Consider the following 18,882-nt stretch of genomic DNA (forward strand, 5'->3'; position numbering starts at 1 on the left):
CAAAAGCTAGAAAAACACGTTAAAAGTTAAATAATTTTAAAAATATATAAACACCAAGGGAAGGAGCAAGTGACAAATAGAATGAAATTCAGCAAAAAGAAACTGCTGGCTAAATACCAAGAAAAATACCCTCAGGTTGAGAGAAGGGAATAATTTTCTACAGAAATTGGGTGCTGACCATGTAAGGATGGTCTAGATGAGCTAAAAGGTCCTTCCCAGATCAACTGTGAAAGGGAACACAGATATTTCAGTGCCTAACTTTGAGAGCTAGTGAATATAAAGCAGCAGGTGGCCAGCCACAAGCATAACCTACGTGACAAAAAAATGATCTGCTACAGAAGCTGTGGCATGCAGTTCGTCAGCCCCTTTTCTGTCCTCTGCTGCTTCACAGCATCTCCCACTTGACATTCCTATCTTTGACTTGTCCCATCCTTTAAATAAATGATGACTGAGAGTGATCCCCTTGAGCTTCAACTTGGAGCGTGTTTTTATTAATTTATTTCTCGCTGTGCTGGATTTCTCCCCCTCCACTTTTAAAGGCTCCTTTGACTTTAATTAAAATTCTCCATAGGCTTATTGCCTTGAGAGAGAGTGTGTGAGTGTGTATAAATTGGTTTTAACAGTTTGCTGACTAGATAGGTTTTACAAGGCTCTCACAGCCTTTCAGTGTGTGTCTAGTGCAGGCAACAAAATGTGTTTTCCCTTATGCCCCATGCTGTATTGATTGACTGCGCCTCTGGAATTTATTGCTAACTAATGACGGGACAAAAAGGACAATTAGGATCGGTGGACACTTTTGTGCACATGAAGTTAATGTGGTGCTTAGAGGGAGCTTTGAGAAGGATCACGTCCGTGAGAGGAGCTGTTCTCAGTTTGTTGCAAGGCGGGGGGCTGAGGCAGCAGGTTGGCTGGGGAAGGAGAAGGTTTTAAGTGTCCAGGTGGAATTCAAACATCTTCATGGTAATTGTTCTTGCAAGGGAGGGGAAAATGTCATAAGCATCATCTGAATAAGAATGGCAGCTTGCTTAGTTGTTGGCCCTTAAGGAGAACCAACGTGCCCTGTCTCCAGGCATGCATCTCACCGCTTTCCTTTGAAGGAAACGACGAGGCTGTGGCAGGACATTCTCCTGCCAGACTCTGGGATTTATGATGTGGGTCCAATATTCTCAGTGCACTTCTGTCTGAGGTCATGTCTGTGACACTTGCTGGTGCTGGAGTCAGTTGTCAGTGAATGGAGTGCACACATCTAAGCAAAGCTGATTTAGGGCTGTTGACTCCTCCCAAGCCACAGACTCCCTGACATCACGTCCCTGTGATTAAAATCTGCCAAGAACTAATGAACAAAAACAGGGGGCTGAGAAAAGGGAGCCTTTCCCACCCCATCTTTGCTATCCTGCTTACACGAAGAGCAGGTTTCTCACCCTGATTTGAAACCGATGTCTAACATTACAGTAAAGAAGGATTTGCTCCTGGCTGCCTTAGTGGTGTGTGTACTTCAGCCCTAAGGGTAGTCTGCACCCCCCACCTTGCTGAATTCAAGTCAAATATTGCAAGTTTTGAATTTGGTGTGTAAGACCCTCTACTGAGCATCTTAATTTTTTTGATTTCAGGTAAGAGGTGAATATGAAAAGAGATTCAATTCACTGGTGTCTATTTCTTGCCTGTGGGCTCAAGCCTCTCTCCAAACAGAGTGCTTCCCAGAGAGGTCAGTGTCACATTCTGAGGAGCATGGCTTTTCATGAATCTCATTTCAGCAGGTTGCTTTTTATTGACCGCCAGCTCAGCTACAGAGGAGCTCACAGTCATAGTTCAGTAAAGGCCAGAACCCCTTGCAGAACACCCTGCACATCTTGCTTGGAATCACTGCTTTCAAGGTTTTGTACACTGAAGGTTTTACTCCTCCTAACCCTGTCAGCCCTTGTCCTTCTGCCCAGGGAGGATCTGATGCAACACATAAATCAGAAAAATAACCACCCCCTGTGTCCTGTAATTGATCATGTCCCCACTTCTTTTCAATGGGTGTTTAGGAAGAATGAGAGAGAGAAGGGTTCATGTTGTTCGGGTCAGTGTCAAAAAGGTGGAACACAGGAGATTAATCGGTGACAGTGTTGGTTGTGTTGCTTCACTGCTCCTCCAGGTTTGAGACTTCAGCCCAGCAGGCTGAAACTTTGGTCACTTTTCAGTTTTTTACCTCCCAGAGAGAGACCTGAGTAGGTCTCTGGCTTTGTCCACTATTTCATGCTGCTCCAATTTTTCTTTTTTCCTAATTCTCTTCCTGTTATACTTTTTGCCTGTTTCTTAAGTGAATATCATGAGACCTAGCCCCAGTGAATGGAGCTTTTCTAGTTACAGCTTCCTAGAAACATATTTCCTGATTTTTGCATGTTGTGTTGCAGCTGGTTCCTTCCCTACTTTTTTTATCCATTGGCGTTGAGAAGTTAGAGATGCTGGACTCACAGATTCTGGAGTTACATCTCATGGTAGCTATAAATATCATTTTCAGCACTGCCTTCCTTGGAAAAATCCATGATGAGCACAAGGATGTGGCTGTGCATCTCAAAGAAACTAGAAGAGTTTTGAGAATAGCTGTACTGGGACTCTAAGTCCTGTTTTGAAGTGCACATGGTTTTGCTCAGTTTTTATATGGGTAAGTCTGAGCACTAGAGGTAATCACAGGCAAAGCCACAGGAAAAGTGGAAAAAACCCTAAAATGGATCAAAGGTGTCCTGGGTGCTCCTGTAACTGCTGGACTACTCTGTGAGGGGCTGGTAATTCCCTCTTTTCTACTTTGGCTGGAATTCTGACATAAATTATTCTCTTATCTTTAAGTCCATGCCTACTTATGGGAAACAAATATGGCCGTAGCCCTCTCCACTGGAGAGAGCTGATAGAGGATTGCTTTTTAACAGGTCCTAGCATCATCTTTTGAATCCCTGGATTTTAAAGACAGACTGGAAAGGTACCCATGTAATGTAGTATTTCAGGTGGAAATGTCTTGCATCTGAATATTTTAGTTCTATCCCTTTGTAAAAAGTGAAGGCTACCGAGATGGTGAGAATTCCAGAGGGATGATAACTCTGAACAGAGAGAGCAAGAAAGACACCAGTCAATATTGATTCCTTCCCAAAGGATGAGGTCTGCTTCCTCTGGGGCAGCGGGCAGCTCCTGAGTGTTTCCATCTCCTCACTGTTAAGGGGCTGTGGAGCTCAGTAAAGAGAACCCTGTGGAATGGCTGAAGATCATGGCTGCTGTCAAAGGTGGTGACTGGAGAAGTGCTGCTGCATATGTAAGATTTTTAGAGAGAGATAAATAGGATGTGCTTTGGTTTATTCAGTTTGTAATTTATTGTTGACCATTGCAAGGAAAAAACCAAAATGTGAGTACTGTAGATCAGAGTTCATGTATTCAAATACAGATGGGTGAGTTCTGAGACAATGTTGTTTAAGGAAATGGCATTGAAAGACACTCAAGTGAACTGAAGACTTCAGCAAATCATGTCTAGAATGTTTTTTTTTCTTGTTTTTTTGTGTTTTTTTTTTTTTTTTTTTTTTTTTTTTTTTCCCCCCCTGAAGGTAAACTTTACTTTCTTGTTCTATATCATCTGAAGGACACATGCATTTTCTGGGATTTTGGGAATAATTTCTGGGGTTCTGGGATTAGACATCAAATTTAACAAGATGATGTATAGCTTTGAGGAGACACATTTGATGTACCATTTAGCCTTCCCATAATTTACTGTGTGCCTCCGGTCTCTGGAGGGCAAGGGGTTGATCTACACTCCATCCTGACTTTATAAATAGCAAAGCAGAAGAGGGAAAAAGAAAGGCTGGGGACCTGCCTGCTAAACTGTTATGATATGACAGTGATGCAGGTAGGTGACATTAAATGCTACCGTCTGCATCCTTAATTGTGAGTTGTCATCACCTTGGCCGTTTGAGGACGAATAATGTGCTGTTCATATTCCAGATTTCTATTCTTATTCATAGGACTGTATGTTCCAATGCTCAAATGCATATGTAGCATTTAAAAACAAAACCTCAGGTTTTTAGGAGTGTTTTTTGGAGGTCTTTTTTCAGTGGAGTTGAGGAGGGAGGAAAGATGTGAGTGTACCTTGACTGGTTTTGCGTGCAGTTAATTTTCCTGCCTGGAAAGCGTAGTGAGCTGCCAGTATCAGAAAGCCCAAATGGAAAAATGGTTGCTTACAAGATGTAATGAAGATTAGAAACAAGCAAATGGGGCTGGGAGGTAAGGGGGCTCTTGCTCTGTAGTCATTTGCCATTTCTGATTTTGCAAATAGCTCTGCAGTGTTGCTCGATCTGTGCTTCAGCGTAATTTTACCAGGAGATATTTCTGGCCTTTTGCTTCACAGTCACATTCCCTTTGCTGGGCTATTAAGTTGAAAATGCAGTCAAGTATTAACATCAAAACTGTTTATGTAACCTCCCACCACATGGAACCCCTCCAAAATACCCTGCAACCTTTCGAGGGAAGGGGAAGGAGAGGACGAAAACCAAGAGCTGGTTAGAAATAGTGCCTGCTCTGAGATGTAAATAGGCCAATTCCTTTCAATGAAAAGAAATCAGGCTGTTGACACACGTCTGTCTACTTAAACTGTCACCAAAGTTCACTCCGGTGCATTCCAGCCAGGCTCCAGGCCATTAGGGATGCACAAGGCATTGTTACAGGGGACTGAGAGGGAAGAGGAGAGAGGGACAAAGGTATCTTGGAAGGAACATCATACTGGTACTACATTTTCAGATTCCTGGTGGCACTGACAAGCCTTGATAACTCTGTCAGCATCTGCCTGCAGAACACTGAGTCCCACTTTCCTACCTGTCCCTGTTTGTCCCAATAGGATGCTCACACATGGCAAAAGTCTAAAGGTTCCTTTTCACCATTTTCTGCTGAAATATATTTAATTTGCTTGGAACAAGAGCAAACCCAAATCCCAGGGCCTCTGAATAAGGGGGAGTTATGGAGGGGGAATACAATTAATGTCTTAATCCTGTGTCACCCTTTCTTTGAGACTCTGCGCTACATTAAATTGATTTTGCAAATGAAAGCTAAAAGCTAAGCAAAAGCCACCAATCTATTTTGCCTAAAGATGATTTTAGTGCTCTTTATGTTCCCCTAAATGACAAACCAATTTGTTACCTGCCTACATAAACATTTGCCTATATTAGCCCCAGAAATGTTTTATTTTTATTAGCCCAAACTTTATCTTTTTATGAAGACACAGGGGCCCAATAAAATTAGTGTGCAAATATAATACCCAATTTGCATTTTTCCATGGTCAGCAGAAAAGCTGAGTAAAATCAATTTGATATTAGGTCAGCATATACATCAATAAAGCATACGCTCACACAGGACCATTGTAATGGTTCCTGTAATTTCTATGCTGCCAGGGTAAAGAGATTAAATAATATTAAATGCTCCAAAATAGCTTTACTTTGAAGAAGAATGTAAAAAGAAAGAGAGACTTTGGCATAAAACGGGCAATAAAGGATAATAGTTGCACAATCTCGAACTTTAAAACATTGTGACAATGATCTCGGAGGCAGGCTTCCTGCAAAACGGCCCCAATTCAGCCCCGCTCTCATGCCAAAATTATAGTTAAGCACATTTTTGAGCACGGTACAAGTCGGTCAAACAAATCATGTACTTAAGCACCTGACAGGATCAAGGACAGAGCCTGAATGAAAATCCAAAACTTGGAAGGTTTTGGACGCAGTTTCGAGCATTACGTGCAGGACCTTTGCTGAGCAGATGGTCCATGCACAAAGGAGGCTTTGCTGAAAAAAGACTAGGCAGGACAGACTGAAGGTGGTGGGAGGTGAGAGGAGTCTGTGAGCAGTGGGGGTTCCCTGCAGCAGTGCTACCCCATCACAGGCCTGACCTTCCATGGCTTTTGCATGGGAGACAAAGTACTGCTGCCCCCCATTTTGGGTAAAACTACACGGGAATAGGTGTCAGACTTGCAAAACCTGTAGTCCAGTTTTGCTCATCACTCTGTGGTACAAATGGCATCATTTTGACCTTCTGTCCCACTTGGCTTCTTTGTACTGCTCAATCCAACTATAAGAAGGTGAGAAAGAAAATCTGACCTCACCAAGTCCAGTGGGATTTGGTAGTGACCAAAACCGCTGTTCCTTTGCACTCCTGCATTGCTGGGATGCACGCTCTTACCTGAAATGACATTTGTGGCCAGAAGGAGCAAAAATAAATGGGATTAGGCTCTGATCTGGTCTCTTAGGAAAAGCCAGAGTACACTAAATGCTGTTTTGATTTGATTTGCTAAAGCAGGTTAATGCGGTGGAGACGAGGCACTTGGGGCAGCACCGGCGTTCGTTTCCGACACAGATGTTCCAGCTTTGTTGGACACGAATGAGCCGAGGTGGCACAGAAGAGTGTAATGCAATGGAGTTGTTTTGATTTCCTCTGTGGAGTCTTTAACTCTCAGGGTTTTGAATAAAAAATGCTGGCAACAGCCCACCTCATACTGCAAAGTACCTGAGACAGGATGACAATATGGAATTCATTTGCAATGGATAACTTTCCATTAAAAAGTGTGTGGGTATATGAATCGAATCGTTATTTGGCCATATGTTTTTAGGATGATAGATTCCCATGGATCAGAGCCTTCTGGTCTTTCAGAAATTACAAGATTTTTCTAGTACCTTTCTCAACTTTGAAGTGCTCTGCAAAGGAGTGAAATTCACTCCCACATTCTCCTGATGGGCACCAGCCTAAAGGCTTTCTGGACCAGACTTCTAGGGTCAGATCTCTCATCCTTAGTGCTGATTTGTGAACTTGAATCATTAGCTACATCATGGCTGCAAGACCTAAAGAAACCACAAATCCGCAGTCGACTCTGGTCGGACAAGGTGGCAGAAACGATCCTGGATGTTGAGGAGTGATATTCTACCTCCATTCTGATATAATGCCTCATCTTGGTGGTGCAAACAGAATTCCATAAATTTAATATTTCTGCATGAAATTTCTAGATACTTGCCATTAAGCTGCTATATACAAATACTGTCATTTTCATGTTTTTAGAGTAGCATAAAAATGAAAATTGAATGAAAATGGCTAAGTGAATTTCCTGCCTTCCTGTGAAGGTTTAGAATTTGATCAGACTCTCTGTAAGTAGAAAATGCTTTCTGTGCAACCCTGCTTTAGTTGCAGTAGCATAATAAGCAACTAGGAGTGGAAATTGCTGTTTCCTGGGTGAGAGCTGAGGGAGTGCTGCCAGTGGGGTTGTTTTAAGTGATTGGCTTGAACATGCCAAAGCTTTAGAGGGGAAGGAACGTGGGTTGAGGGCCAAACCACCCGAGTGATATTCAGAGTCAGAGCTCTGAGCTGTGTGCTTGCAGCTCATAGAGTTTCATTTCAGTATGAAATTTGCATGGTGTGTGCCGCTACTGTGGAGCTGCAGAGCCAGAGTAGATGTTGAGGTTGGTGCTGTTGTTCTGAATAGCATCTCAGACCTTCACAGCTTTGCTCAGGAGTGTTCTCCTCTGAGCAGAGGCAGGGTGGCAGTGGGTGAGTCGCAGGGACACCGGGGTGTAGCACACACTGACAGGTTGTTTATATCTCAGTCATTAGTCAAGGCAAATACTATCCACGATGATGACAGTGGTAGCCTTCAAAGGGAAGAGAAAACGTTAATTTCAATCTTCAAGATACTTTCCAGAACAGAAAATGAAAATGGGACCATTCCAGACATGTCTACTTTTATTTCATTTCTTTCCAAGAAAACCTGTTTTTTTTCAGAGAGTTTTGCTTCTCAGATTCACTTCTATGGTGTTCAGAAGAGTAAAATGGTACCACAGCAGATTTCTCTGCATTTCCACAAATCTCAAAGCTGTGGCTAAATGGAGTGTGCCTTTCTGTCATTTTGCTTAAGTGCTTTTGGCATCTACTAAGCAAAGCTATACACTTCTAATCGTCTTAATTTTGATTGATCTTTTCAATCCTGAAGTAGAAAATAGGATGTATTTCTAATGTAACATTTAAATGAAAAAATGAAACGGTGTTTTGTAGTTACTTAATGGGTTAACCTTGGTTAGCAGCCAGATGCCCACACAGATGCTCCCTCTTGTCCAGGACAGGGGGAGAAAATAAAAAGGAAAGGCTCATGGTCAAGAGAAGGACGGGGATATCATTCACAAATTGCCATTTTGGGCAAAGCAGACTTGACTTGTGGGGATTTTAATTTATTGTCAAGTAAAATTGACTTGCATAGTGAAAATTATTGATTATAATAATGATTCTAATTAGGGTTAAGAAGTATAGATAACAACTTAGTAATTGAGGACAAACAAAGCCAAAGCCACAAAACACCCCAAACCAACCCTCTGTCCAAAAGATTCCTCACAACTGCTGTTCCAAAGAGTGGCAGTCTTGTTGCTGAGCATCACATCTGTGCTGAGCCACGGCCCCTTCAATGCAATGCTGGTTTTCCAAGAGGGGAGGAAAACTCATCTCCTCTTGCAGAAGTGATCCCAGCCTTCTCCCTTTGTTCTTTAAAGTTGGTTTGCTGATTTATCTCCTTCCTCCCACACTACTTAATGTTAATGCAAATGGTGTGGGATGGTCATCGACTTCTAGCTGATGGGGTTGTGCTCCTTTTTGCTGCCTCCAACTTTTCTTCTGCCAAGAGAATTGACTCCACCAGCTGCTGGGTTTGGCAGAGACTTTCTTTCTTATATTTCTTTGCCTCCAGGGTTCAAAAACATCAGAGAATGGTGAAGTTGGTATAAGAAAGAACAAATGAATGGCTGAGTTATGGGGAGAGCAGCGGCAGGACTTTGAGATGCTAAGGAAATAAAAGAAGAAAACCTGCTGCAATTGTCTCCTGAGAGCAGCAAAAAACATATTGATTATTCCTATGATTCTGTAAGGTGTGATTTGCCATGGGGAAAATGGAGCATTTCCAAGAATTTGGGAAATTAAAAAGAATTAACTAAGGTATGGTCTTGAGGACTCTCACACGTCTTTGAAAATAAAAGTCTGACTTTGGAGATGTGTGCAATACACCTACCTAATTTAAAAAAAAAAAAAAAAAAAAAAAAGGAGCTCAGATTTAGTTTCCAGTCTGTAAACTTTTTACTTCAAAACAAAGATTTAAACTGTCTCTAGCAATTGGAGCCTGCTGTGCTTAGCATTACCCCTGCTGTGTGTGTTCAGGTTGAGATAAGACATCTAACTGAGATCCTGACCTCTTATGGTCTTTAAAATTCCCAGAACCCATTTTGAAAGAGCATAATTTTGATAAATTCAGTCACAGCACAAACAAAGAAAAGATCCTGGTTGACCCATGTAGTTTATGGCTGAAGCAGGTGGCCAAGGTGGTGTGGTTTAAAAATTGAGGGATTAACCCATGTTAAATTCAGCATAGTTGGGATCTAAATCTGCCTTCCAGCTATCTGTAATCTGAAGGGCAAATGGCACATTTTCATGCCCTCACTGGAGAAGGTTCCTGGATTTAATCTTGGTCTCTTTTCTATACTTTTTTTTTTTTTTAAACTTTTCTTTCCGTTAGAGCAGATGCAATCCCAAACACTTAACAGATTTTAAAAAAATCACCTCTAAATCATACAGAGCAAAGCCTAATAAATATAATTTGTAGCACTTTGCCATTGCCTGGCACAGTTAAGGCTTGTACCAAGTGTAATGCAGGGTGCAATTGGCTTTACCTTGACTGGAGCCCCACTGCTATTGCTGTGGCCCAGGGAGACATTTATCACGAGTGAGAGCGCAATTACAGCGCAGTTAAACTCGCTGCAGTAAATCTTGGGGGTTTAAGAAAAGAGCTAAATTTGTTGTTGCAGGTTTGGCTGCATGTCATTAGTCTTGCAGCCCTTGTGCAGTCTGGGAAGGAGACCTGGTGGTGTTTTTTGTTTTTTTTTTAATTTCCCAAAATCTTAGAAATGCTGCCTCTTTTGTTAGGGATTGTGCTTGTTTATAACAATTTTAATAAAAGGATGTGTTTCAAAAATTAACACTTTGCTTCTACATCTGGGGCACAGTTTAATGATCTTCATTTCTCTCTTTTTCCCCCTCTGCCCCTTGCCCCTTTCTGCTGCAGCAAACCTGCGTCCAGGGGCTGAACAGAAAGTGGTGTTCATCACTGCACGGGTCCATCCTGGGGAAACGCCCTCTTCCTTCGTCTGCCAAGGTGAGTGTCTGCACCAAGGTGGCACATCTGGTGGGATCTGATTTCCTGCTGGTGCACGTGTTTGGTGTGGATAGCTTTGCCTCTCAAAGGGGATGTGACACCTTTCCACAGCGAAGATATCAGCAGAATCTCTCCCCCAGCACCCAGCTGCTTGTCTTCCTTGAGGCCATAGGGAGAGATTGTCCCCAAGTCTTGTGAATGTTTGATGAACGTGGTCAGAAAGGGACAGAATTGGGCTCTGAAGGTATTTGGGAAGAATGGGACTGTGATACTCATGTGAAATATAGTTGTGAAAAGGTCCTTTTCTTAGAGATTTCCCAGTCCATTTTTCTGGGGTTTATTCTGTTAACTGCTTTTTTTTTCTTGATGTGTACTATCTCCAGCTTCTTTTCCATCACAAAGCAATGACCCTAGCTCTCCAGTTGAATTTTAAGAGGCCTCTCTTTGTCTGAAGCTGCTGCTCTGAGGAACACAGCTCCCAGTGGCTGACAGCTGTTTCCTGCACAAAGCATTCTTGCTAAAAATAGAAAGCAAATTGCCCAGCTTGTATTTATAAAGAGTTGTAAATCTCAGGCTCGTGGGTACAAATAAATAAATAACCCTGGCACGCCTCCATATAACTTCATTGTATAGGTCTGAAATATTGTACTTACGCATGTGACTGTCTGCGGCAGTGAAGTGTTGATGGTGTAAATCAAAGCAGCTCCCCTGGAGCCAGGGCAATTTGGTAATTCACTGCAGCAGCTTGGACCTGGCCCTGCTGAGCCGATGAGTTGCATCAATCAAACATATGCAGAGTTTATTCTGCTGTCTGCTCGTGGTGCCGCAGACTCCACTGCCATTGGCTCTGCTGGCACCCAAAGACCTCGGTGGGGAGGGTCTGGCACACGTTCGTGGTCTTCTCTGTGTGCTCCTCACCCTGGCAAGGTGCTGTGTCTGGCATCTCTGTGAGGCACGAGGTCAGCAGCTGCCCCTTCTGCTGCCCCAGCCCCGTGGGCTCGCAGCACACTCTCCTTGCTGGCCTGGAGTAGCAAAGGTAAAACCCTTCCTCTAATAAAACAATGCCTCAGACTGAGAGCAGGAAAACTCAGCGAGTTTCCCACCTCCTGCCGTGCCACAGTCAATGCAGGGCATTATAGCACGCATGATGTTTGTTAATGAATATGGATTTTTAATTGGCTGCTTTGATTCTGTTTGTGGCTGCTGGCATAGCCCTGTGAAATGAAAGCTGAGGCGTGCTGCTGAGGTGGTGCTTTGTAAATGATGTTATTTTATTTTGATAATGGAGAGTTTATTCAAAAGGGAAAAAAAAAAAAAAAAAGGATGTGTAAAAGCGGGTGGCATGCTCAGCCTGATGAAACAGCTAGATAGAAGTCATGCTCTGACTGTCTCACAGAAACTTTGTGCTTTGTAAGAAAAAAAGCAAAAAAACCCCAAAGAAGACACAAACCAACAAACAAAAAGCAGGAGATACAATAAAAATAACGAGGAGGTATCAAGGTATCAGTTTTGGAGAAGCACGCGAGAAACTTGCTGTGGCTGCAGCTATAGCTCATGCTTGACTCCTTTGGGAGTGCCTGGGTCCACAGGCACTGGGCTCTGCCCTGAGCACCTGCCCCGTGCAGGAGCAGCTGCCTCTTGTGCAGAACTAGCATCCAGACAAGTAGAAATGTCAAATATTTCAAGGCCATTGCAAGCATTGCTTCTAGTGCTGCCAAATATGAAATTGGGTACTTGCTCCATCTTTGGAAACTTTTGTGTGGGAGGATCAAAAGGAGGGATAAAAAAGATTCCTCTGGCAGTCAGGTTGAGGGCACACTTAGGAATTTTATTTCTGGAGTCTCAGGAAGCTTTTTTGGCATAGTTAGGTGTTGCAGATTTTATGTCCAGATGCCAGCTCAGTACATATGGAACATGTCAGGATTATTTTATTTTCTTGGTGGAGAGGTTTCTTCTTGAATGTTTGATGATGCTCACCACCTGGAGTATTAAGATCTGGAAACTGATCCCAAAGATTCCCCAGAAGCAAGCAGTAACTCCTGGATGGAAGACCAGCACTGTGACTGCCCAACCTTGGAGGATCAGTCCACAGGGGAATAGAAAATGAGCTAAAAGCTATATATTTTTTGTTTTTCATTTTTTTCCCATTGATCTTTGGTTTTATTCAGTTCAGTCACTGTCTTCTTTAAAGCGTGAAAATAATATCTGGCTCCTTACTCATTTTTCTACCTGTCTTTGAGCTGGCCAGTTCCCTTCCTGACCTCTCTGGCCTGCTCTCTGCTGAGGGATTTTTAGCTGTATACTCCAAACAGCAGCTTCCTGTGGCCTGACACAAGCTACCTATTACAGCCCCTGGTGGTTTTTTGTGTGTGTGTGTGTGTTTTGTTTTGGTTTTTTTTTTTCTGACTAGCCAAGGCCCCTGAGAAGCAAATTTTCTAGCTTTAATGCATCAGTAGATGCTTGTGGCTGTCTTTTGATCCTTTGCCCTTCACTTTACCCACATATTATGAATCTAAGCAAGGGTTTTGTGTTCCTGGGGGGCATGGAAAACTTGTCTCTCTGTTCAGGATTGTTTCTCTGTCATTCTTCTTCATATTCTACTATGAGGAATCCACTGAAAACTAAGTTTTGGATACAAAATACCCTTCATTCCTGCAAATGTGCAAGCATTTTAAACTTGGATACACATTTCTGTCACCTTCCAACAGTGGAGTGCTTGCAGCAGGAGCCCGACCTCTTTGGAATCATCAGGCACCTCATCCAGCAGTTACAAACAAATGCTGTAATATTTCACACATGGCGCAGCCGCTGAGCTGCAGTTCAGTCCCCTAAAAGGCAGACAAAACCCTGACGGGCCTCTTCATAGAAAGATGGGTTAAGAACATTTTGTTTCTGTCTTGGTCTTTTAAGTGTTAGTACAGTGGTTAGCCTTTTTGGGAAGTTGTCCTGGTGGTTCTTAACTGCTTGTGGTGGAGCTCAGGGCTTGAAATGGAGACCCAGTCATCAGAGAGTGCATTCAGAATATTCACATTCTTTTCACATCCAAAGGTGGGGTGGTGTTCTCCTCCTCAGATGGTGATGGTCACCATGGGCATTGATGTTTGCACCACTTTTAGGGATGAATAAGTAGGAGTAGGGTCCAGGATTAAGAGGATTTGTTTTCACTTTTGTCATGGGGTGACTGTGTATCCCCAATCGTCTGTTGGGTGCAGGGGGGAGGGCAAGCGCGGTTTGTTTTTCCCCAGGAAAACCCTGCTCATCGGAGTGACCTTGAAGCGGGGGAGTTGGAACACGGCAAGACAAAAGAAGCTCTGTTGTTTTTTGCCCCGGCAGTTAGTTAGTTTAGTGCTAGCATAGTTAGACGCTGTAGAATAGCTGAAGCTTTTTGCTTTTTTTTCTTTTTCTTTTTTTGTCCTTTTTTCCTTCCTTTTTGCTTTTTTTGTCCTCTCCTCGGAACTGTTCCAACCTCTCCGGACTAAGGACCTGGGGAAGCACCGGGGGCCTCCACAGGGGACCCACCCCACCAAGACCAGCCCTGCACATCTCCTTTTCTCCCAGCGTCAGCAGAGACGGAGCGGTGGAGCACAGTGACGACCCTCGAGGAGACTTTCTTTAAGTTTGTTATCCCTCCGTAAGCGGCACGAAGCTCTTGTCATCGGGTATTGTGCTGGGAGTGCTTTGCCTGTTTAATAAACAGGTTTTTTCCACTTCTCTCTGAGGAAATCTTTTTTCCCGAACCAGTTGGAGGAGGGGAGGGCGGCCTGTGGGAGGGTTTCTCCCAAAATCTGCCTGAAACCACCACAAACTTATTGGCGCCCATACGTGGGGCACGAGAGAGTGGAAAAACCCTGTACTGATTAATATTTAGCAGTCAGTAATTATGCTGTTTGACCTCATGTCTCTTGGGATGGGGGCCTTGCTGTGTTTTGGATCCTTAGGCTTCTTTGAGGTCTTAATACCTTTGTGGTCCTTAGGTTTATTTGCATATCCAGAGATAGCCCCAATATTGTCACTAATACGCAGTTTTTACAGCAGAGGGACACGGATTAGAGTAGCTATTGGCCTTGGTTTAATCATAATCATTTGTAGGAAGTTTATAAAGGTGCTGAGATCTTTTCCTACTATGTATGGGTCATGGTTATGGTTATTCACCCTGTTTGTGGGAAGAGGAGCAGAGGATGAAGCGTTGCAGTCTTTTGTTTCCTTCTTCTCCTCTGAATCGGTTAAATCATTGCTGGAGAATGTTGAGTTTCCCCTGAGTGTTAAAGAGACCATCTTTCTGGTATGTCATCTGGTAAGCCTCCTCTATACAGTCTGCAGCTTCTCTAGAATATGGGCTGAGATTTCTAGAGAGGCTGATAAAACTCCTGACCCAGGCAGAGGAAATCCTGAGTGGTGTGGAGAATGGGAGGATATGGGCCAACTCCTCAAGGAATTCTCTGACCCTGTAGTCTGGGATTTTCCACGGGAACAAATTCAGAATCCAGTGGAGTTGGGGAAATACCTGAAAGAGAGGTACCATGATGGCTCTAAGGGGGAGAAGATGGCTGCAGTAAGCTGGGCCCTGGCATATGCTTATCGCACATTGCTAGAGACTGTAGGGCAGCAGACAGAGGCAGGGGGGAAGGGATACAAATCAACAGCCACCCCAGTCACTCAGGCTACAGTCAACACCCCAGTTATGAAGCCAGCAGCTAGACTAGAACCTGAACCTGAGTTGGCAGCTAAAGCAGACAGTAAGCCTAAGCCCCTGGCAGTTGCTCCGGCAAAGAAGCATACAGTCAAAACCGATCGACCAGTGGACGATGATGACCCAAGAGAAGGACCTTCACCAAAATCAGAAGCCAAAGCTTCTAGCGCAGGATCAGAAGCAAATATTGATTCCTTTTCCCTGAAGGACCTTCGGGGCCTAAGAAAAGATTACCGCCGACAACCTGACGAATCTATAATTAGTTGGTTAGTCCGTCTTTGGGATGCTGCAGGCGAGGCTACAATTCTGGATGGCACTGAAGCGAGGCATCTGGGATCCCTGTCACATGATCCAGTCATCGACCAGGAGATGATGAGAGAGGCTAGTCCTTGCAGTCTCTGGATACGGGTCCTAGGAAGTGTGGCAGAAAGATACTTGTGTGCAGATGATCTCTATATGCAGCAAACCCCATGGAAGACCATAGAACAAGGGATTCAACGCTTGAGAGAAATGGCAGTGGCAGAGATGGTTTTCTCAGATGATATAAACACTAGGAACCCAGACTTGGTATCATGTACATCTGTGATGTGGCGAAAACTTATACGACTCGGGCCATTAGAATACGCTTCTGCTTTAGCAGTAATGAAGCGGGAGGACATGGAGGAAACAGTGCTTGATATGGCAAAGAAGCTCCGAGCATATGCAGATGCTGTGCATGGCCCAACACATGCCAGGATCGCAGCTGTAGAAACACGTCTACAGAAACTGGAGGATAAGATAGATGAGAACCATAAGAAACTCAGGGAGGAGATTAGAGAGGACCTTCTCCAAATCTCAGCAGTGCAGATCAGAGGTTCTGGTAGCCAACGTAGACGCTCCCCGGCTAGGGAGAGAGGATACACTCCACGTGCTGAGCTGTGGTTCTTCCTGCGGGACTGTGGAGAAAATATGAACAGATGGGATGGAAAATCTACGGCTGCCCTGGCACAACGGGTGCGTGAATTGAAGGAAGTTAAGACTCAAAGAGGGAGTTCCACCAAAAGGGAAGCGGCTCCAGTTGCCCGTAGCCGAACTGCCAGGTATGATGACGATGACATGTCCGACCCCCTTGAAGGAACCTCTAAGACATATGCTCAAGGAAAGAAGGATAACCAGGCTTAGAGGGGCCCTGCCTCTAGCCAGGTAGAGGCTAGGGAAAACCGTGTATTTTGGACTGTGTGGATTCGTTGGCCTGGCACGTCAGAACCACAAAAATACGAGGCCTTGGTTGACACTGGTGCGCAGTGCACATTACTTCCATCAAGACATGTGGGGGAAGAATCTGTTTCCATTGCTGGGGTGACAGGGGGTTCACAAGATTTTACTTTGGTGGAGGCTGATGTGAGCCTGACTGGAAATGAGTGGAAGAGACACCCTATTGTTACTGGCCCAGAAGCTCCATGCATTTTGGGCATAGACTTCCTCCGAAATGGGTATTTCAAAGACCCAAAGGGATTTAGGTGGGCATTCGGGATAGCAGTCGTGGAGACAGAGGGTGTTAAGCAGTTGAATACCTTGCCTGGACTATCAGAGAACCCATCTGCTGTAGGTCTTCTGAAGGTGGAAGAGCAACAAGTGCCAATTGCCACTTCAATAGTGCATCGCCGACAGTATAGAACAACTCGAGATGCTGTGATCCCCATCCACAAGATGATCCGTGAGCTGGAGAGCCAAGGGGTGGTCAGCAAAACCCACTCACCCTTCAACAGCCCCATCTGGCCTGTGCGCAAGTCTGACGGAGAATGGAGATTGACTGTGGACTACCGTGCCTTGAACGAAGTGACTCCACCATTGAGCCTCTGCATACAATAGATGGAGATAAAGTCCCAGTGGTGCATGCCAGAGGTCTGTTAGGGAAGACAGTGTGGATCAAGTCTGCCTCAAGTTCAGACAAACCCATTCGTGGGGTTGTCTTTGCTCAGGGACCAGGTTGCACATGGTGGATAATGCAGAAAGATGGAACAACACGATGTGTACCTCAGGGAGATCTGATTGTTGGGTGAAAATCATTTACAAACATCACTGTCTGCTGAATGTTATTGCCATTGTCTGTACTTTAAACCACGCAGAATGAAATAGAAGGAAATGTGTAAGTGAGAGGGTATTGCTTGTATTCTTTTTTTTCTGTGGGGAGAATGGATGGAAGTTTTATGTGGAATATATATATTGGTTCTGTCTGTAAGTCAACGATATGGGGATAAGGGGTGGAAGATGTCATGGGGTGACTGTGTATCCCCAATCGTCTGTTGGGTGCAGGGGGGAGGGCAAGCGCGGTTTGTTTTTCCCCAGGAAAACCCTGCTCATCGGAGTGACCTTGAAGCGGGGGAGTTGGAACACGGCAAGACAAAAGAAGCTCTGTTGTTTTTTGCCCCGGCAGTTAGTTAGTTTAGTGCTAGCATAGTTAGACGCTGTAGAATAGCTGAAGCTTTTTGCTTTTTTTTCTTTTTCTTTTTTTGTCCTTTTTTCCTTCCTTTTTGCTTTTTTTGTCCTCTCCTCGGAACTGTTCCAACCTCTCCGGACTAAGGACCTGGGGAAGCACCGGGGGCCTCCACAGGGGACCCACCCCACCAAGACCAGCCCTGCACATCTCCTTTTCTCCCAGCGTCAGCAGAGACGGAGCGGTGGAGCACAGTGACGACCCTCGAGGAGACTTTCTTTAAGTTTGTTATCCCTCCGTAAGCGGCACGAAGCTCTTGTCATCGGGTATTGTGCTGGGAGTGCTTTGCCTGTTTAATAAACAGGTTTTTTCCACTTCTCTCTGAGGAAATCTTTTTTCCCGAACCAGTTGGAGGAGGGGAGGGCGGCCTGTGGGAGGGTTTCTCCCAAAATCTGCCTGAAACCACCACAACTTTGCTCTTATAGACCATTTTCTAACCAACTGGAATCACTGCTGCTCCTGAAGGACTTTTGTAGTGAGCACAAAGCACTGAAAATTCATCTTATAGCCTGAACTCATCTCCCTTGGGCTGTTCAGATTTCTGAGGGATTTTTTCTGAAGTTGTGGGTTTAGATTATTTTCCTTTCTCAGATATTTTTCCTCATTTTTCTCCCCCACAGTGTTTTCATTTAAGAAAATGTGTTTTCTCTTCCGTACTTTACTGCAAAGGCAGATAAACTAACTCTTACAGATGTCAGGTAACAGTGTGCACTAATGTGTGTAAAATCTGTGCAAGCCTCTACCCTCTAAACACAGGCCATAAGGCAGCTTTTGAAAGGCTTGGATTTGATCCAGGATCTGGCAATAGGAGTATTTTTAGCCCTCAATATTCTCAGTCTTATTTTCTTTCCTATATTTGCTACATTTTATTGTCCTTGTGGGAGAAAAGCAACTGTCCCTCACTATTCACATACACAGAAAGTTGTAGGAGACAAGTTTATCCTGTATGCTCTGACTTTTGCCAGCAGTCAGTAATTCCAAGGTTAACCATGTCTAGATGTACCAAGACGTGTTTTACTCATTGATTTAGCATGTTCTATTTGTGGGATGTCATTTTTTGATTTGCCAGTGTGGCACCCACCGTGCCATCGAAATGCAGCAATGAAAATTTGTACCCTAAGCCTCTAATAGGGTTTTCCAGGCTGGGATGCCAGAATGGAAAGCCCAGTGCCATACAGGAGGGAGAGGAAGCCCACAGCTGGGCTTGAAGTTGCTGGGCATCTTGGGTTCAGTGTAATTTGACCTGGAGCTGACCTTGAATCTTATGGGCTGAAAAGGGAACAGCCATTAAAAAGAAAATATAAGAAAAACAGACACCTGGCACTCTTTTCCATAAGAAACAGAGCAAAAATTACTTTTCAATCAATCTTTTTTTTTTTCTTTTATAGCTGCTTAAATGAATGCTCCCTCTTGCTTCACCTTAAATCAGATGATCTGAAATGAAGAAACAGATTACACTGGGCAAGGTCTCTTGATTTTTCTGTTTGCATTCTCCGCCTGTATTTTTAACCTTCACCCTCTTGCCAGCAGAGGGCA

The 18,882-nt window shown here is 44.1% G+C and overlaps 1 protein-coding gene across 3 annotated transcripts in view; it reads left to right on the forward strand.

The window, feature by feature from the left end:
* LOC120756363 (BEN domain-containing protein 5-like) overlaps nucleotides 1-18,882 on the forward strand; it is an 887,649-nt gene that overhangs the window by 667,089 nt on the left and 201,678 nt on the right. For all 3 annotated transcript variants that reach the window (XM_040072626.2, XM_040072624.2, XM_040072625.2), the window contains exon 7: nucleotides 10,091-10,180. In XM_040072626.2, coding sequence (XP_039928560.1) covers nucleotides 10,091-10,180 — 90 coding nt within the window. The remainder of the gene's footprint in view (nucleotides 1-10,090; nucleotides 10,181-18,882) is intronic.

Source organism: Hirundo rustica, chromosome 9 (genome assembly GCF_015227805.2).
Source record: "Hirundo rustica isolate bHirRus1 chromosome 9, bHirRus1.pri.v3, whole genome shotgun sequence".
NCBI classification, from domain to species: domain Eukaryota; kingdom Metazoa; phylum Chordata; class Aves; order Passeriformes; family Hirundinidae; genus Hirundo; species Hirundo rustica.